Raw genomic sequence first — 21,243 nt, 5'->3', positions numbered from 1 at the left:
TTGAGCGTGAATAAGATTTAAATTGTTGGAAGAAAACAAAAGAGAAAGAAAAAAAGGAAAGAAAGGAATGACCTGAGGTCAGAAGATGGAAAGGAAACAACAATTATCATCACACTTATCATCATCATCATCATCATCTCGGAAGTATTATAAATGAAATAATCAGTTATAACAGGTGGAGCCACCAGGATCATTGACCCTTTCTTTCTCTTTCTTCCTTTTATCTTCTCTTTCTTTTCCAACCTCATCCTCATTCTCATCATTATCATCCAATTGACAGGTAAACCTTTTTGTGTGTCTTCACATTTCTGGCCAATAAGCCCATTAAATGGTACAAAAGTAAAAGATCGTCTCAATTTATTAAAAAAAAGAAACTCTTTTTTCTTGATCCTTCTCATCTCGATCATCCCTGATCATCCTTTATCATCTTGATCAACTGTTTATAAACAACTAAACAACAAAAAAGAAAGGTTAACCAAATTTTTCTTTCTCTCCATTCCATCTTCTCTGTCTAACTCAACGAAAGGAAAACATCTTTTGTCGCAACATTTAGTCAACAAAATGAAAACAAAATCTTCAAAAGTCGAACTTTTTTTTCCTTCATTTCAATAATTTTATCCGAAAATTTTGGACCAAATTTCAAGCTCGAAATTCGATTCTTGATAAATGATTGAAAGCTCAATCGTCACCTTAACTGGACACTAAATGAGTCGACATTTTTCCACCTCAACCTTCACATTATTCAGCGACTAATGATACTTTTTTTTCATTAAACCATTGAATTGTGTGTTAACAGCAAAAGTTGTCTACCTTAATCAATGAAGTGTATTCACGATTAACCTTGATCACTATTTAGATGTTAAAAGCAAACACAATAAAAACAATAATTTATATTTAGACACGCAATTGGATCAAATATCTGTTCATTTGAATAAGTCCAAGAGTAAAGTTATTAATAGTTTAAACTAAATATTGGTCAATTGGCTGCAAATATTGACCATAAACCATAGCAATAGACAACTGTCAATAATAATGAAGCCTTTCCAATGAAAAGATAAAACAATTTCAATTGAAAATTAAAACCAGAATCAATTTTCAGTTGAGAAACATTGAGAGTGGAAAAGGCAATAAAAGCAAAATTTGGACAAAATATTTAACTTTAAACAAAAAAAAGTTCAACATGTTTGTTTCAACATTGAAACTGATTTATTGGGAAACCCGTGAAAAGGAGACTTTCCTATGATCCAGTCAAGGTTATCATCTCACTCTTGTCCCAGGCAACCTCATCTTCTCATCATCATTCCTCTGTCTATTTAATCAATCTTCTCTTTCCTCTCTGTCTCCATGGAATCTTCACTTTTCTCCTTTTTTTCTGGTTTCATCGCCATTCACTTCACATATGTTCATTTGACATTCTCATCCTTATCATCATTAGGACAAGCATCATCATCATTACATCAGATAAATGTTGATGATCATCCAACGCAAAAAAAAGGTAAAATCGTCCAAATTTTTGATCCCAAGTAAGAGGTAAAGTCTAAGAGCGTTTCCATTGCTGTTCATTTTGTCCTTCAATTTGCAACATAAACAATGCTATTTAAGGTCACCCGTAATGAAGTTAACATGAAACTGAACAGAAGGAAAATGAAAGAGAGAGAAAAAGAAAGACTCAGTTTCTTCATCTTACACTTTTCCACTAAACTTTTATCATTTTGCTTATTAAAATTGCACACAATTTAACAAGTCGTCAAGCTTGATTCTCATTTGCGTCCTTCATCATCATGAATATCGTCAAATAGCTGCTCATATATAATTTTTTGAGACCAACACAAAATTTTCTCTCTTCATTCTTCTTCTCGGTGAGCTTTTTTTTAATGCCTTTTCATTTGTGTTTTTTCCCTTTTGTTGCCTTTTCCTTTTGCTTACTTGTTTTTGCCTCATCACACCCATGATTATCATGCAACAATCACGTTCACCAATTGACAAATCATTTCTTAATTTGCATTTAATCAACACTCTTTAATTGAAGTCAAAACCCAGAGTCAAAGTAAAAAAAGTCAAAATCAAGGGACAGAACAAGTGTTTACAGATAAACATTCACTTGATTTATCATTGATCATTTATAATCTTTTCTGGTTAACATGAACACCACTTTTCCCTGTCAACATGGCAACTCATTTGGGAGATTTACAAATACTATCAACAAGAAGTGAACGCTTTTAGGTTAACAGAAGCTAAGGAAATGATGAAATGAGCAAGAAAGGGTTGAAAGAGGAGAAGATGAAAAGATGATGAAAAAGAAGAAGAAACAATCTGTTCAAAGTCTCATCTTCCTGTTGGAAAGAGTTGATGGTGAGAAGACAGGGAAAGTGGAAAAGTCGCATCTTCAAGTGTAAAGGTGATCAAGGTGATGAAGATAATGAAAAGAGAAAGGAAGACAAATTCAAGAGTAAAGTTGTTTTCGTAAAATATTAAATTTTTGGATTGTCGATATTGTCTCGAAAGAGCAAAATGGCCGAAAGCAATGAATCTGAGAAAAGAGATAAAAAAGAAGTTCGTATTATCATGAGAAGCAGAATAAGATAGAGAAGAGAAAAAAAGAGTTGAACATAAACTTGCCCGAGGCTGATGTAACAACACATCCGGAGCTCATATTGACTGGTTAACAACAACGAAAGGATGATGATGATGATGACAAGGTAAGAGTTATTTGTTCATCTTGATCCTACTTTTTTTGTGCCTCTCTCTTTTCACCTTACTATTCATGTCGCTGCTCCATTAGATTCATGAAGATGATCATGAAGAAATGGAAGAGAGAAAAAAAGTGGAAAAAAATAAATGTAAAGAGTTAACTTAAAGGTGAAAGAGGATAAAAGGGAAAAGTCATGACGCAAGACTCTTATGGAATCGTCATCAGCTATCTTCACCAAGCTTAGCTTCTTGACGTAATCAACTTTAATCAGCTGATTATACGATGAAAACAGTCTGAGTCTGTCTCCAGAACGAGAATTATGATATTCATTATCTAATTTCATCTTCCATTCAGCCAACCTCTTGATCGATTGTTGTTTTATTTATTGATACAATCATCATCTTTACCGTATTTTGTCTTCTCTTCCCTTCTCTTCTCTTTTTTTTCCTTATTCAACTTTTCCACTGAACAAAAAAAACTGAACAAAAGCTCAACCTTCTTATGGTAAATAGTTGAACAAATTTACTATCAATGTCATAAAACTTATACTAATGATGATTATCATCATTATCATCTTCAACATGGAAAAACATTAAAAATATCACTCATCATGATTCTGCGTGTTTACCCATTTTAATAAATGATAACATCAAGATAAGGATATAATAGACAACTTGATTCACTTTATGCTTTTTAATCAACTCTAACCAACCAAAAGGTAAAACCATTTAAATGAAAATAAAGTCACCAGAAGGCGCTGACAAGCAAATTAACCAGAATTAACCAAATAATTGAAAACCATTTTTTGGGTTTTCTTGGCCTACCTTTTTGTTTCCTTTAGAGTTTACTCTTTCTTGACCTTTTATTATTGCTGGAAAGGTTAATGATAGTTGTGATGATCAGCAGGAAGATGTTTGGAATGACGACAATTTAGGTAAATTTGGGTAAATCTGGTAAATATCAATGTTTTCATCAAAATGAAAGCTTTAATTGTCTTTTGCTATTTATAAGCTTTGAATGTTAATATTTTTAATGTCTATTTATAGACTGAGATTTTGATTGTAAATTAAAATAACATTTCAACATAATTGTAATTTAAACATTTTTTAGCTGTCTATTATTATCAGTTATTGATATGTTTATGAGTTTTATTATTCATATCAATATTTGTTCAATGTTTTTTTTTATCATTCAGTTGATTCTTTAAATCAATTTACTAATCATTTACCTTTTTTGTTGTTAAACATGACATTTCGTCTTTTGTTGGTTTGATTGTTGAATCAAAGTGAAATTTGTTTAAATTGTAATCAACAAATTAATTGGTAAACCAATAGAATGAGGTAAAAACAAAAATGTGGTTGAGGTCAACAAGTAAACAACTGGTCAACAAAAGCAACAACAAAAAAGGAGATCATTTCGCAAGTTGATTCAAGTTGACCTGATTGAGGTAACAATTAAAAAGCAAAGATACATCGACAAGTAAACAATTAAAATGAAAACAAAAGCAGAATCAAGAGTTGGTCCGCAACATCGGCCAAAGGTAAAGAGTTTATTCGTGAAAACTTGATATCGAAAAATATCGACTTCGAATGTCTCGTTGAATGTAATCGGGTTTAGGTGAGTTACCTAAATGTGGACCAACAATTGAAGTCGATGAAACTGATAGCTTCATGACTGACTGATAATCATTGAGAAGTAAATTAAGCAAATAGATTTGACGAATAATGATGAAAATATTTTGATAACGATTGTTCGGTAAAGGGGAAAATGAGGAGGGTTGAGGGCGGAGAAGAGGAAACATGTTTCGACTTTTATTTTTGATCTGAAAGCTTCAGGTAAGAAAAGTTTGACTCTATTTTTAAATTATTTTTGACGATCTCTTTCCTTTACAACGCTAATAACCAACACATAAATAACATCTTTTTTTTTCTTGACTCCCCTTTAGATTCATCAGCAACTTTTTTTAGTCAACATTAATTTGTGTCCAAACTGAGAATCAGGGAGAAACATTTGAATTACCTTTTTTTCCCATTTCGTTATTGTTTTCGTAAACTATCAAAGCCGTTCATAACAACTGATTTGTTCATTGATCTGATTAAACTTTTGTTTGTTACATTTTTTGCTTCACTTGAAATCTTTGCGATCGTCTGTTCATCCTCCGATCATGAATAAATTAGTCTTTTACAGTTTACTTGTAATCGCTATTTCCTTCCTAATCATCTCGTCAACTCCATCGAGTGAAGCCTTCTTCGTTCTCGTTGGCAACACGACAGCCTGTGATACTTGTGACGATTACAGTACTTACTCTGGACGTAATGTCGTTTGCTGTTTCGCCAAAAGCCAATGCTGTGGGTGAGTATCAACTGTCTTTACTGAACTAAAATTCATAACTGAAAGGGTTAACGATATTGACTGTGAATAGATGACGGAATGAACAGTTTAATGTCGGACAATAAGTCCAAGATAATTGATTCGTCTAGCAATTTGTCTGTTGATTTGATTTGCAACTTTAAATGCGTTTTGTTTTTTCGATTTCAGGCTCAACTCTTTTGACGAGGAAGCGCCACAATCGCGTTGATCAAAAGGTTTCACCAACAAATCAATGGAATGGTGTTTTTACGTTTGCTTGTCAATCTCTTTGTGGTTTCTGTCTTTTCCCTCCTGTCTTCACAATTTGATTAAATATTTGATTTAAACCTCTGATCTCTTCAACTGACGTTTAATCATTTGATTAATATGTTCAATTTTGATTCACTATTGTCATTTTGTGCTTTGTAATTGCAATCAAAAACGATATTCAAGGCGTTCAAATACAATAATTATGTATCACTAAATAACTCAATTAAATTGTCATGTTTTTACCTAATTCTGATCAAGTTTTATTTAATCAACCTTCTGAACTTACAAGTTCAGACTGGACTATGTTTTTCAATTGTATCTCAACTGTCGAACCATTCGTTTAGACATTTTCGGCTCTTTTGGGTTACAAGGATTGACGATTTTTAGCTCGATTCTCAGATCAAAAAATGAAAAGATTAAAAGATTGAATAAATGAGTGATAAAGAGATTGATTACAGATTAAGCTTTCAATGAATTTGGGATTAACTCATAACAACATTAAGAACTTTAGATTTATTTCAATCACTTCCATTACCTCATGGATCATTATGATATTATAGTCGATCTCAACTCGAGTAATCGATTCTTTAAAAAATCAAACTCATTCAAATCTAAAATGTAAGAGATCGATTTTGAATCGAAGCTTTTAAATATCGATTTGTTTCACTCTTATTCTGAATTGAGTGTTCGATCTTCACCGAAAAGAAGATAAAAGGATGATAAAGGTAAATTTAACACATAAACAAATGAGTGAAAAGGAAAAGCTAATTTCAACAATTGAATAATAAGCTAATAGCGTGCGCTGATTACTCGTAACTTTAATATTAAACACAAAACCTTGACTCTTTCAGTAAACAGATATTACTCGTTGGATATGATTATATAAATGATTATTGAGAGAGAAAAGGGGGAAAAAGAGAAGATAAAAAAGAGAGAGGTTACAATGATGATGATGATGATCAATAACATACAAATTTTGTCCTAAATTTAGTTATGCATACCATTGCTCCAAGTGATCATAAGTTGCATGTAACAATAATCACCTGAACCTTTTCATTGTTTCAATGAAGACCATTAGACTTGTTGTACCTCGTCAGATCTCCTCTAACCAACCAACATCAACCCCACAAACCCTCAGTCCTTCCCTTGCAATAAACCAACACTTTGCCCATAACTTTTCACCTAAAAACTTGAGGGCGCTTCGCCTTCATAGAAGAAACTTTATCAACATGATTATGATTGTGAACCCAAAATAATTTCCCATGGTGACGAGTGCCCAACTCACTCATCATCATCATCATCATCATCATTTTCATCATCATTCTCCTACACAATCTCTTCTTCTCTTCATCAGTTGATCATTTAAAAAGTTACTTTTCTTTGCTCAACAAAACTCAACATCATCTTTATATACCTTCTTCTTGCTTCTTCTTCTTCTTGTTTCTCTCTTCCATTTTATGTTCCCCTTCCTTGGCCGGATGATAGCAAGAGAGGAGGGAGAAGAAAGATAAACGGAAATTTGTGAATGATTAGACTGAGAGTGAGATGATAATGATGAGGATGAAAAGAGGGAGGAAGGGAGAGCAAAACCTTTCAACGTATAACTGGTCCTACAGTTTTTCCCATGTGAATAAAGTCTCCAAATGTAAAGAAATAGCTCACTTTCATTATCATCTTCTCTCTTCTTCCCTTCATCTTCTCCCTCTTCACCCATCTCACTCTCACAAACAGTAAATACAAGTGTGAACACAAATTGTTGCGCCAATTCAGCTTCTCCTTATCCGCTAAAGACGCATAAAAAAACCCCCAACAATTGATGAATCAACTTATTATTCATCTTTTTCCCTCTCAATCACAAAATTTGCCAAAATTTATCACCACCACCTTCATCCTCATCACAATCATCATCAAAGTTTCCTAAACACTAATCCAAGGTAAAAAAGTCTATTCACATTTAAAAAGCGAAATCACTGAAAAATTGAAAAAAGCCAAAAATTGAAATGCTAATCATTTTCTTTTGGCGCCAACATTTTCAAACTTTCAACCTTTTACCTTTCATCACGATTGATTAACACTAAATGATGGTTGAACACACAATGAAACAATGATAACGCAAGTCCGGAAGCTAATGAGTTACAGTGGAAACAATTTTTTGGGTGAAAAACTCAGACAGATAGGAAGATAAAGATGATAAAAACTGATGGTTAACAGAATAGGTGACTTCCTATGAAGATGGCGAAAGACAATAATAACAAGTGTAACCCTTTGATAGTAATCAATCCAATTGACTAATTAGTAAATTATCCCAACTGTTGAAATGGAAAGTTGGTAAACTTTTCTTTTGCCTTCTTTTGCCTTCTTCTGCCTTCCCTGAGTTTCCACTTTTTCCCGTCTTCCATCTCTTTACTTTCACTTCAAATGTTAATCTGTTCATTCATTGAATGGTTCAAGTTAACCTCCTACACTGAATATTCAGGAATGATGAACTCACTGAGAGAGCAGAGAGAAGAAAAGAAAGAGAGAAAAGAGAGAAAAAGTTTCCTTCTTTATTCATTCTTCTTCTTCTTCTCTGGTATAAATTTATATTTATGTAACCAAATAAGGCTCAATAAACTTTTCACTCAAATGATTTTCATTCTCACCATGCTGTTGTTCATCATTTATTGGTGTATTTTATCAAAATGAATCACAAACAGATAACATTATTATCAACAAGTCTAATAACCTAACCATGACCTTTCAAGTGAATCGAAACAACCAATCGTCTCTTCACCCAAAACAGGTTTTCAGCTTCAATCTTTTTTTTCCCGTTAAAAGTAACGTTAATTCAACGTAAACGAAACTACGAAAAGTGAATGAAAAGATTGATTAATGATCTTTAATGATTTACTTAAATCGAAAAATGTTTGTTCCAAAAGCGCCTTTTTCAAAACTTGCACATTTACATGAAAATTCAGTTAAATGATGAAACATTTGGAAACATTTTTAATCCGTTCTTTCATGAAATACCTTGAAACATTTCAACATGAAGATGAAGATGAAGATGAGAGTGAAATGAGGAAAGAGGACAAGGATGCTGGAAGGGAGTTGAAAGATGAGAGAATGTGATTTCTCCGATTATTCAGAGTTTTCATGCTTATTTTTATTCTTTTCACTGATTGAATAAAAGCTTGTTTAGTTTCAATAAATAACCTTGTCTTTTCGATTGCGATTAACTTTGAGCAATTAAACAGTTGAAAGTGGCGAAAGTGAATGAATGAATGAAAGTAAATGTTGACCAAAGCAAAGAATTGAATCGAAATTTTGTTTTTCCAATTATCATGTAAAGTATAGTTTACATGATAATACCCTGATACAGTGTAATGATGTAATGATAATTGTTAACCAACATTCAATTGTTAACAATATTTAATGCCAAAATGGAAACAACAGTAAGAAAGGAAAACAAAAAAAAATGTTGACCGATCATCTTAAGATTGACCGTTAACTGTTGCATTAATATGTGCAATTGTATTGAACAAGTAAAATGGAAACACCAACAAGGTCAAACAGGTAAAATGTGCGCCAAATAGAAAAGGTAAACTTACCTTTTTCGTTCAACTGTTGGACAATTGTTTTCCAACAAGCTGACCAAACTCACAATCAACTCTCAACTTTGACCATTCAATGAACATTGGAGAGTCTAAAGATGCGTCGATATTTAAAGTCCATCGCTGACCTAAATTCAAGTTAGAAAAGTTAGATCTTATACTTTCAATGAGAATTCATGAAAAATAGAAAATTCAGCAAACTTTTGCATTTCTAGAAAATAGCTTTTATCGAAACAAAAACTTTCGAATTTCTGGAGATTCGAAACTTTTATAAGTTCTGACAAATTTCAATATTTCTTTGCTTTTCTGATGGAAAATAAAGTTCGTTTTGCGACTGAAATCGACTTTTATTTTTGCTTTTAGTTCTCGATGGTTGACCAAGTTGAGCAAATTTCGAGCGAACGAAAGATCGAACTGAAAACAGGTTCAACTTTGTAGAAGTGTTGCTTTGATTTTTGCATTTTTCGTCTTTAACTTTATTCTTACGATTTTACGATAAAAAGAAAGAATGAATTGAATGTTCAGAACAATTTAAAGATTAAATTTCAATTCTGATATTGATCGGTGTTCGTTGAAAATGTAAATGTTTGGTGTTCGCAGATTAAAGGCATTTTTTCATCGCCAGTATTGTTTAAATGTTTACCTTTGAAATTGAAAGTGATTATCATTATCATCATGATCGGTGCAAGTTATTAAAAGCCAAATATTCAACCAGCTTACGGCAATATTCAGCCTGCCTGTAAGCGATCTAATTTGGCAACCTCAAACCTCATCATCATCATCATCACCATCAAGAGCAACATCAAGTGCAAAATACATAAAAAAAGTAAAACAAGATCAAACCTTGAGGTGAAACGTTAATAACGTAATGTATTAACCTTTAAATATATTAACATTGAAAAAAATGTCAAAATTATTGGCTGTTTGTTTATTACAAGTTTCATCTTTTTTTCAGTTATTTGGAAGCAAAAAAAGTGACATTTCTTATTAATTAATTTATCACAATTAATCATAATAAAGACAAATGAATTGCCCTTCTCATTGGCACATTAACACATAATCAGAATAAAAAGTTTCACGGAAACATGAAAAGTTTCAAGTTTTCACCTTTTCCCTTTCACACTCAAAATGAATTGTCCATTTACCTAATCATTGCAGTCAACTTTTGTTGCTTTTGATCAACATTTACATTCAGTTTCATTTGAAATTATCCAACAAATTGAAAGTTATTTATCCTGATTCAATGATTTCAATTGAAGACGTTGACGGTAACTTAGTGACTCGATGTAAGGCTAAAAGTTGACAACAGTTAACTTGCGTCTTCCCATCTTTTTGTCATCTTCATCTTGAAGTATTTTGTTGTGAAAAACTATTTTCAAGGAAATGGGAGAAAAGATTTTTTCATCTTTATCTTGGACGCTTTTGCACTTTATTTAGTGTCTTGTGTCGACCATTGAAAGGGCAGAGAGGAAAGGGAGAAGATGATGAGAAGATGATGACAAAGAAAGGAAAAGGTGAATAATGTGACAACCTTTTGTCCAACCGGAGGTTAGTAAATTTTGGTAGACTTTATCTTCCTTCAAAGTCTTCTTAAGAAGTGAACTAGTGCGACTTAACCTGCCTTTTCTAGTCTTATTTTTGGCCCTTTGAGCTTGACCTGGACTCAATATATACTTTTGGTAAAGACGTTAACAAATATTCGACCTTGGCTTACAAAAACATAACAAAAAACGGGCAAAACAACAACTCACAAGAAAACATTGAAAGAGCCTTTAAACGAATGATGAAGAAGAAGAAGAAGCAAAAAGTAAAATAGTTTTTGGATGATAAAGAAGAGGAAAAAAAGATAAAAGCCAAAGGCTAACCTCGAGTTTAAGGCCACAACAAAGTTCATCACTGGTCAACCTTTAAGGTCTTGTATTGAGGGTCAAGCAAAGTACAAAAAAAGACGAGAAAAAAAAGGAAGCAAAGGAAGAGACAGAGGAAGAAGAAGATGAAGAAAAAGATCATTTTTTTCTCTCTTCGCTTTCGGAATGAAAGCAACAAGAAGAAAGGAAAAGAGAAAGGAAATGTTTACGACGAAACGTTCCAACGGAATGTAGATCAACCCAGGCTTTGGTAAAGGAAACTGTGACCAGAAGAAGAAAAAAAAAAGATCAATAGTTCACAGAATTTTCTTCCTGTCCTCATCCTCATCCTCTGATCATCATCTTTGACTTTAAAGGGAGAACGAAGGTGCTTAAGGTCGCAAGGTTAGGCTCTTTCAAGTTGCGCTTCTCAACGATTTCCGTCTTTTACCTTTATGATAACGATAAATTTTTTTCCTTCTCTCTTTACATTATTTTTACCTTTACCTTTATTTTCCTATGAGATAGTACATAACCTCAATGTACAGGTAACCTCAAGAGGAAGGGCAAAGGTTGACTGTTTGTTATGGGAACTTCCGATAAACAAAATGTCTATTAAATTTACCTTTTTGTAACTCGCCTTTCAAGTGGATTAAATTAAGGTCATCATTTTGCGCTTTATTGTTGATTAAATGTTAATCAACTTTACTGTTCACTAATCATTGAGAGATTGACTGGGTAAATGGGTTTACGGGATTAACATAATTTGGCTAATCGGGTTTACTATTTAATTATTGACTGTGAAAGTTGGGTGACAAAAAAAGATTGCTAATTAGCGGCCATTTAAACTAATCTAAATTATTGACAATTAACAGTTTTACTTGGTTTTAAATTTTAACTTTTCCTTTTTCAAGGAGCTTCATTGGACCCAAAGTGACCTATTGTAACTCGTTAAGACGCTGTGATGGTCAAGGTGAAAAAGGTCAAGAAGATGAAGTACAAAAGTAAGGTTGAGAAGAAAGCGTTTGACCAATAAAACCGGCGATGGAATTTTTCAAGGAAAGAATGTTTGTTTTCTTTAACAGAAAATGACTTTCAGGATAGCGCTTTGACCACACTGAAGAAAGAGGGAAACAAGAAAAGAAAGAGAAGATTTGTATTAGTCCGTTGAGGTAACAAGTACAAGAGAAAGAAGAAAAGAGAAGAAGAAGAAGAAGAGAAAAGAAGAAAACAAAATCTCTGTTTTAGCCATTGGTTTATAAAGGCTACTAGGTTAAGAATCGGCAAATTGGAAGATAAGTATGATGATTATGAGTTCGAAGAGTAAAGAGAAAAGAAAGAGAAAGAGAAATATTTTCAGGTCACTTTTCTGGATCGGTTATTTGACTCTTTCACAACAACTTGAAAAGTCCATAGTTTTATGTTTAAACCATTTTTGCCTTTCACATTTTTCTCTCTCTTTCTTTCTCTTTCTCATATCATCATTTTTTTTGGTAAAAAAGGAGTGGTCTATTTAGGACACTTGAAATAAAAGGTAAGTAAACTTTAGCTTACCTGAATTTTGTTGGTACTACACCAAATGAAGAGAAAGAGAGAGAGAGAGAAAGAGGGTGAAGAAGAATGAGAGGAACAAGAAGAACAAGAAGAACAAGATGAGAGAAGAGAGAGAAGAGAGAGAGAGAAGAGAAAGATGTTAGGGGTTAAAATATATATCCTGTGGTAGAACAAGGTAAATCTTTACCGGACTTTACTAGAAGGTGAAGTTAAGAAACGTTTCAGTTTATTGTAAGTTTATATTTCAAGTCTTTCTTTTTCTCTTTCTTTCTTCTTTACCTACAGCTATGTTTGAGGAAAGAGAGGAAGGAAAGAGAGGAAAGAGTAAGCTTGAGCATTAGTTCATGATGAGAAATTGAGAAGTCGCCACATTCAATGTTCTATCTTTTATCTTCTTCTTTCTCTTTTTTCAACATGCTCCTTAACCTCTCTCTCTACATGTCTCTTCATCTCTTTCTATCTTTCCCTCTCTATCTTTCTCTATCTCTTCCTTTTCTCCCTTTTTGTCTCCCTTTACAGTCTCCCTCTTTTCTGTAGCTCCCTTATTCTTACTGGTTTTGATTCTTTTGAATAACCAAAGTTGTTAACTCGGTATCTGAAGAAAGCTCAGTCTACATTACAAGTCTAAATAACAACTTATATACAGAAAAACATATTATATTATATATATAATTCTATGTATACTCAGTTTGGACATCATGGACCACAAACAGTCCGACCTGCGGGGGGACCAGGTCATCACCCTGGACATCATCAGGGACACCTTCCTGTGCATCAACAGCCTCATCAACATTTACACCATCAGCCTCAACCACATCAACAACAACAACCATCAACGATGCATCTCCACCGCCATCATCAGGCGCCACAACAATCACAACAATCTCAACAACAACAACAACAACAACAACCTTATGTTACAGGACCTGTGATTAATCAGTACAATAATCGTAATCCTGGACCAGGTGGAACAAACATTCAGTACAATGCCAATGGCTCCGGTACACCAATCAACAGTTACAATGGATCAATGACTGTTAACTCTAGAGGTTATATGCCAATTAATTCATCGCAAGATCAAAAAGCAACGCTTCAACAGCAAACTCTTCAGCAACCTCATCCACAACAACAATACCAACAACCTCATCAACAATCACACCAACAACCACATCAACAATCTCATCCTGTAATTCATCAGCAACTTCATCAACAACCTCACCAACAACTTCACCAACAAATTCATCCACAATCTCACCAGCAACCTCATCAACATCAACATCAACACATGCATCATCAACCTCAACCACATCAACAACAACCATCATCGATGCATCTTCACCGCCATCACCAGGCACAACAACCACAACCACAACAACAACAACCTTACATTGCAGGACCTGTGATTAATCAGTACAATAGTCGGAATGGACAAGGCGGAACAAACATTCAATACAATGCTAATCCAAATTCGGGTACACCAATCAACAGTTATAATGGATCAATGACTGTTGATTCTAGAGGTTACATGCCAATGAATGCATCTCAATATCAAAAGCCAACTCTTCAACAAGCAACCCATCAACAACCGATTCAACAACAACCTTACCAACAACCCCATCAACAATCTCATCCTGTAATTCACCCACAAATTCACCAACAATCTCACCCTCAACCTCACCAACAACCCCATCAACCACCTCTCCAACAACCTCATCCACAACCTCACCAACAACCTCTCCAACAACACCAACATCCCCACATGCATCAACCTCAATCCCATCAACAGCCATCATCAATGCATCTCCATCGCCACCACCAAGCACAACAACCTCAACAACCACAGCAACAACAACCTTACATTACCGGACCTGTGATTAACCAGTATAATAATCGAAATTCTGGACAAGGTGGAACCAACATTCAATACAATCAACATTTACCTATTCCCGGTAATCCAACACCGCCGTTGACACCAGCGTCTGGAATGCAGCAACCCTATCCTGCCGATATCAAGCCTAACTTCACTGCCAACGGCAACGCTGGTCCTGGTTTAATGAATGGTGTAGGTGGTCCAGTAACTCCTGGTCCATGTCCAACGACAATGGTTGGTGGTATGAGTATGGATATTAAACCTACTCTTCCTATTCCTTCCAAAGATGACGAAATTCGTTTAACTTTACCCCTTCGAGATGGAACTTTATTACAACCTTTTCGTCTTCCTCACAATGACTGTGTTAGCAATGTTGAATTTGAACTTAAAAATGATCTTTACAATTCTCTTACAACACGTCCCGATTTTGAAGTACAGTTAAAGTGTTTTCAACATCAAGATGCATTAATGCAGCCAAACTGGCCGCCAAATCAGACTGTGCAAATATCTGTTAATAATCATCCATTAATTATTCATGCTAGTGAAGTTCAAAGACCACTCAATTTAAGATCTGTTTGCCGGCCTGGTCGTAATACAATTACAATTACTGTGTCTAGTTGCTGCTGTTCACATTTATTTACCTTACAAATCGTCCATAGACCAACATTAAACAGCGCCATTCAAAGTATTGTGTCAAAAAAACTCATTAATCCAGATATTGCTATTGAAAAGATTAAACGCAACTTTTCAAATAACCGATTTATCAACAATTCAACCTACTCTTGGTAAGTTAATTAATTCATAACAGAATAACCCTATTTTTAACTATCAATATTTCACTTGTGAATTTTGTGTACAATAAGCTGTTTTTACTTGTGATATCAATCTTGTGTTCACACTGAGAGCAATATTTAAAAGAGACAAGAACAAACAACTCAAGTCTTTCACGCCTTTTCTGTATCTCTTTATGATATCACACATTCTCTACTTAAATCTCATTCACCAACTTTTGCTCTCTCACTATCTTTCTCTCTCTTTCTCTCTTCCGTCGTGAAAAATATTGTTTTAACATGAGAAACTTCATCAGCTTCTTGTAAACCTCGAACCATGATCAATACACGCACACACTCAATATTAACAATTAATTGCCAAACCCTTAAGCCCTTGAAATATTGTGAGCGGTACATTTCTGGTTAAACATGGTACAAACCGTATCTTTTCGCGTGTTTACAACAGCTTTCTTTTCGTCTCTCTTTACTTTCTTTTTCTTCTTACTATTTCAACGGCCTCCTCCTTCTTTTAACCTCGATTACAATTTTTCTTCAACTCGCAGAAGAATATGAAGAAGCGAAAAGCGATACAAGAGAGGAAAAGGGGGAGTTGGGTGGCTTGTTACTCATAACTAGAATTGTGACTCTAAGAAAACATAAGAGACCGAGAAGAGAAAGATAAACGAAAGTAAACTTGTAGTGAGCGAGAAGCAGAAGACAGATTTATTTAGCTAAGTGGTGATGTTAATTTACTTGAATTTCCTCTGAAACAAAAACTAGTTAACAGCAATTAGCAAATAAAGTTAACTTACAACACTGAACATTTGAGAGACAACACATTTTTTTTTATTTATATACATTTGTATGAACCATCCATTCATTTACAAACAGCCATAATCAATGTTTCTGTGTCCTTTACGATCTTCCTCAAGATTTTTCCAAGGTCTTGATTGTGTAGAAATCATATTTTCTTATTGCATTCAAACAAATTAACTGATTTTCTTTTTTTTTCTTCTCTTTTTTCAACCTATTCTTATCATAGTATTAGGACACCTCCGATTACTCCGGTTGATGATTGTTCCGGAATTGAACCAACGACCATTAAAGTATCACTAAAATGTCCCATAAGTCGTAAAATAATATCTTTTCCTGCGCGCGGCTCTGAATGTAAACATATTCAGTGTTTTGACCTGGAAAGTTATTTAATCATGAATGCTGAAAGATCCAGATGGAAATGTCCAATATGTGATAATTACGTTAATTTTGACAACATTGAAATTGATCAATTTATTTGGGGTATTTTATCAAACATGACTAAACACAGTCCTGGTGCTGAAGAGATAGCAATTGAAGCTGGAGGCACTTGGAAATTTGTCGCGTCTAAAGAAAGTTCAACAAGTATGGCAGTATTGAATCATAATCAACGTTTCAAAGAGGAACCTGATTCTACTGGATCTCATTGCATTACATCAACTTCCATGGCCATTGCTGCCAACAACAACAACAACAACAGTATCAACAACAGCAACACCAATACTAGTGCGGTTACTAAAAAGAATAATAAACGTTTGAAGGCAATGTCACCAACTAGTTCATCAATGCCACCAACCTCTAATTCTTGGGAAATGGGACAAGGACTAGCAGCTACAAACGTTGTTCCTACAAGTTTACCGAGAGGAGTAATAGGATCATCTGGCACAAGTTTAACCGCCACTGGGCCAGGTTACCCACCGTCATTAACCGGTATTTCCGAGATGCAAAATGGTTCACCATTTGATTTTCAACCTACAGGTAATGAATATGGTACAATCCCTCATCTGCCCAACTCCATTTCATCAACATCTGACAATCCTCTTGATCCATTGGCGGCTATGGAGAAAACATTATCACAACATGACTTTGCTTCTCATAGTGAAAATTTTTCAAATATAAATAGTATTAATCATAATCATAAATCACCTCAAAACCACCATAATCATATGAACCACCACCAATCAAGCCAACAACATTCTCATCCTCATCCTCACCCTCATCAACAACAACAACAACAGCAGCAGCAACAGCAGCAGCAACAACAACAGCAACAACAATCACAGCAACAAAATCTTCATCCGCAATCACATCAGCACCCACCTCATCAGCAATCTTCTCATCAATCTCATTCTCATCCTCAGCATACGTCGAATGCACCAACATCTCAGCAAAATAATCAATCGCAACAGTCTGTCGGACAATCCAACCAATCTCAGAATCAATCTCAGTCATCTGATTCTGTTTCCATCTCTCAAAATTGTTCCTCTTTGAGCTCCAATAGCTCCAACAATGGTTCCAACGGTTCATTATCATCAATACCTAATGGACCGCACACTCCGCATACACCTCACACTCCTCATACCCCACACACACCAAGTAACATGGGTCCACCGTCAGTGAGCAGTGCAAATGTAACTCCCAACTCAAATGGTGATCCAGTCAACAATAATCCGGGAAGCAATGCAAGCAATTCAAGTAGCCATAGTGGTAACAACAACAATTCAATTAATACCGATCTTGGTGATCTCAATTTTGATCCTGCTGCCGTCATCGATGGCGAAGGACAAGGACAAGAAGGACTTAATGTAAATATCAATTTTCATCATTTTGTTTAATTACTTGTTTTCATGTACCTTTCACACTCAATTATTTGTGAAACATTTTAAGTGCAAACATCTTTTTTATACTCGTCTCTAACTCTTTTTTTATCTAACTTTTCTCTCTCCTCTTCTCATTATCAATAGCTTTTGCCTGAAAACATTGTTGATCCAATGGAGATTTTATCATACCTGGATACCCCAGAAACAACAGCTTCCCTCGCTATGACATCATCGACAAGTTCATCATCTAGTAGTAATTTACTTAATTCAAGTTCATTACCATCAACAAACTTATCATCTGACAATGACGATATACTTTCCTTCCTCGAAACATGAGCTTAGTTTCGAACGGATGAAATGTAAATCTTGGCCAGTATTTTCCACTGTACAAATTATAAATTATAAAGAATCGTTGAAAGCAAACCCAAACAAAGATGCATCGGAAAGACACTCAAGCTGCATGCCCTTTAATCTGGAGTTATTGAACAGCAAGAGATTTTATCGGATAACTTGCAAAGATTTTTTCCCCCCATGTAAATGTATAAATAATATTATGAATGGAATGCTAAAAACGAAAAAAACGTTTCCACTTTGACAGTGAGATGCATGTTCAATGTTTTTTTTTGTTGGTCCAGAACAGAGTCCAAACACATTGAAAAGACAATTAAACTTCTGCAAAGTAAATAAAATTACAAAATTGGCAACCATCGAAATTTGAACCTTTTCATCGATAACTTATTATCAAAAAACAATTGGTCGCAACTGTGCTTTTAACAAGAAAAAAGAAACAAATAAATGAAAGCATTTAAAACACTAACGACTCTCTCAAGTTGAAACAACTAAGTAAATAATGATGAACAACATTGTCATTATCATCATTACCACCATCCTGAACATCATCATGATCACCATCTTCACTATCATCATCCTCATGAACATTATCAAGAAATCATCTTTATCACAATCGTCATAATCATTCCCCCTGCCGCTGCTGTTGTCGCTGTTAATTTTGTTATTGAAAATAAAAAAAGCATGAAGGCCATTGATGGTTTATCATTTTGCTGATGTAAATATATAAATATATGTGTACATCTAACTCTTTCCCAACCTTTCTTCCCTCCCTCACTCTCTCTCTCATTGCTGCTCTTAATGTCAACAATATTTCGAGCTATTCTTCAGCTGATATAAATATAAATATATTTATAAAGAAATATATATTTTTCCTCTCTTTACCGAGCGATGGACGAATCATTGTTATGAGGACAAGATTGTTTTTTTCGTTTCACTTTCTCGATGTTCACCAGCCATCTTTAAACATCTCTTCAAGTCCCGTCATGGAAGCAACGTAACATCTCAAACAAACCAACACGCACATACAACACCAATAACAACAAAACAGTGTTCTGAAAATTTGGTGTAGAGAGAGGAGCAAGATGGTGATTCGTCTAAAGTATAAAGCTTGACAAAAGATGTGTGTGTATATATTTATATACATCTGTATCTATATATAGCCATGCATGTATATATATACAAATATAAAGAGGTATATATATTTGTGTGTCTGTATTAAGGAGAGTGTCAAAAGGATAAGCAGAGAGTTTAAGATGAATTAAGGAGCAAAAAAGAAGCAGCTAAAGCAAGAAAAGTAAGGACAAAGAAGGAGTAGCAGAAGGCAATCAAAGAAGCAAAAAGAAGGCGAACAAGAAAGAAAAGAAAGACTCGAGAGATGAATTTAAGGGAGCAAAAGTATCAACCATTACGCCGGGTGTTTTTTTCATCATCTTGTTGCTCTTATCATTATCTTAAAAAGCCAAACGTGTTTTGAGTCGCGCGTCATTGCGCTCGCGCGTCGTTGATGATACAATAAATGGAGGGAGGCAGGAAGAGAGTTGAGGTCACCGGCACAAATGGTTCTTAAGAAAGTCGCAAGACGGAAGGAAGACGATATATATACACACACACACTTTATTTATATACATACGTTGTATATGAAAGACTGGAGCAATAGCGCAACAAAAAAGGAGCAAAAATTTGAAGATGAATAAACGCTTGTAATGAAGGTTCATCAAGTGGTGATCTGGATTTTTTTGGTGGATAACAAGTTATCTTCATTTTTTTCTGGTTCCATCATTACACCCTAACAATGCAGCTGACTCGATGTATATATTTGGTGCAAACATGAAAACAATATATGCAAAGTATTCATTTTTTGTTTCTCCTTCATCCTTGATCTCAACTTAAAACTGATACCATACAACAGGCAAAAAGGACAAATGTCGAGAGCTTTTCATTTTCCAATGTGTTCACTTTTCATTCGCAATTGGATTGGTAAAGTTGATGAAAGAGGCGAAAATATATATTCCTCAAATAAAGTGAAGCAAATATTACATGGATGTGCAAAAAAGTAAATCAAAACCCAAGAAGGGACACCAAGAGGAAAAGAAAGAGAAAAGAGTAAAAAGAGGAAACTGAGTCTTGTTTCTATTTTTTTTGCTTCTTCTTGTTGCCTGATAAAAAGCGAAATAAACTGTTCAACTGTAATAATAATAATGATAATAATAATAACGCATCTTCCAAATAACATTTTCTTCCTCCAAGCCTCTAACGAATCTTACCAAAGGAGGAAAATGATGAGGATTATCATCTCGAAAAGCAAGGAGAAGTAGCAGCAGCAACAACAACAACTGTACAAGAAGAAAAAGAAGACAAAAAGAGATGAACTTTATATTATCATTTGCTACCTGCAAGCAAACTCGAGCAAAACATACGGACACAAAGGTCTCTCTCTACATCTCTCGCTTTCTCTCTTCATTGCCATCTCTTTTCTTCCCTCCTCTTCCTGGTTTTTGGGTTACTACGAACTTTTCTTATACATCAGAAAAGGCATGTAAACATACATAGAAAGTAAAGAAAGAGAGAGAGAGACAAATATTGTAAAATGAAAGGCGCAGAGAGAGATTCAGAGGGAAGACAGAGAAGTTCAAGGAAAGCAAAATACATTCTGTTCTTCTCTTTCTCTTCTCTTTTCTTCTAGTCTCTCTCCCTTTTCTCCCTCTTTTCTTCCTATTCCCTTTCTTTCTCTTCCTTTGCCTCTCTCTCTCTTCATCGATCTGTTTCTCCTGCTTCCATTATCTGTCTACTTTTCTCTCTTTCTCTTTCTCTCTCTATTGATGCTTCTCTTAGTCAGTATTGTTAATCGAACGGATAAAAGTCAGTTTTTACTGTCTTCTCTTTCTCCTTTTCTCTTTCTCTCTCTTTCTTTCCTGTTCCTCCTTTCCTATTATTCAGCCAATCGTGTCTTTTTCCTCTCTTTTCTCTAATTTTTTTTTCTCTACTTTTGAAACCTTACTGAGAAACGAGAAGAGAGACAACCAAAAGAAAGACAGAGAGATATCATCATCACATCAGCAACATAATTGTAATAATCGGGACAAGTAAACAAAATGAACTCCAAAAGATGTATACTGTATATACACAGCAACGAGACCAACAACAACCTTCACAAATTAATACATAACAAGGCGACTTTAAACAAAACCCCTTCAACTCTTTCTTACCCAAGAAAAGAGCCTAAATCTTTGTAAATAATTGAATTGTATTTAAAATCATTATAAAAGTGTAGCAAATAAGAAAACAAAAAACTACAAACAACAAAAGATCAATGACCA

At 34.4% G+C, this 21,243-nt stretch overlaps 1 protein-coding gene and 3 long non-coding RNA genes across 4 annotated transcripts; 2 read left to right on the top strand and 2 right to left on the bottom strand.

Moving 5' to 3' along the window:
* Nucleotides 1-1,985: 1,985 nt before the first annotated feature.
* Nucleotides 1,986-2,910, bottom strand: LOC149093384 (uncharacterized). The gene is made up of 2 exons (XR_016199627.1): nt 2,620-2,910; nt 1,986-2,530 (listed from the first exon to the last, which is right to left on the bottom strand). It is a non-coding gene; the product is annotated as an uncharacterized LOC149093384 (long non-coding RNA).
* A 987-nt stretch (nt 2,911-3,897) lies between these two features.
* Nucleotides 3,898-5,558, top strand: LOC112538607 (uncharacterized). Its single transcript, XR_003081826.2, has 3 exons — nt 3,898-4,527; nt 4,638-5,044; nt 5,231-5,558. It is a non-coding gene; the product is annotated as an uncharacterized LOC112538607 (long non-coding RNA).
* A 6,039-nt stretch (nt 5,559-11,597) lies between these two features.
* Nucleotides 11,598-12,585, bottom strand: LOC149093383 (uncharacterized). Its single transcript, XR_016200242.1, has 2 exons — nt 12,303-12,585; nt 11,598-11,865 (listed from the first exon to the last, which is right to left on the bottom strand). It is a non-coding gene; the product is annotated as an uncharacterized LOC149093383 (long non-coding RNA).
* A 285-nt stretch (nt 12,586-12,870) lies between these two features.
* Nucleotides 12,871-18,392, top strand: tna (Zinc finger MIZ domain-containing protein tonalli). Its single transcript, XM_015926382.3, has 3 exons — nt 12,871-14,957; nt 15,985-17,560; nt 17,720-18,392. The coding sequence occupies exons 1-3, from the start codon at nt 12,979-12,981 to the stop codon at nt 17,909-17,911; spliced, it is 3,747 nt and encodes a 1,248-aa protein (XP_015781868.3). The 5' UTR covers nt 12,871-12,978; the 3' UTR covers nt 17,912-18,392.
* The last annotated feature ends 2,851 nt before the right edge of the window (nt 18,393-21,243 follow it).

The sequence above is a fragment of the Tetranychus urticae genome, chromosome 3, assembly GCF_039701765.1.
Source record: "Tetranychus urticae isolate SD_2017Ah chromosome 3, NJAU_TeUrti_SD_1.0, whole genome shotgun sequence".
NCBI classification, from domain to species: domain Eukaryota; kingdom Metazoa; phylum Arthropoda; class Arachnida; order Trombidiformes; family Tetranychidae; genus Tetranychus; species Tetranychus urticae.
This window is presented reverse-complemented; position numbering and strand designations above follow the sequence as displayed.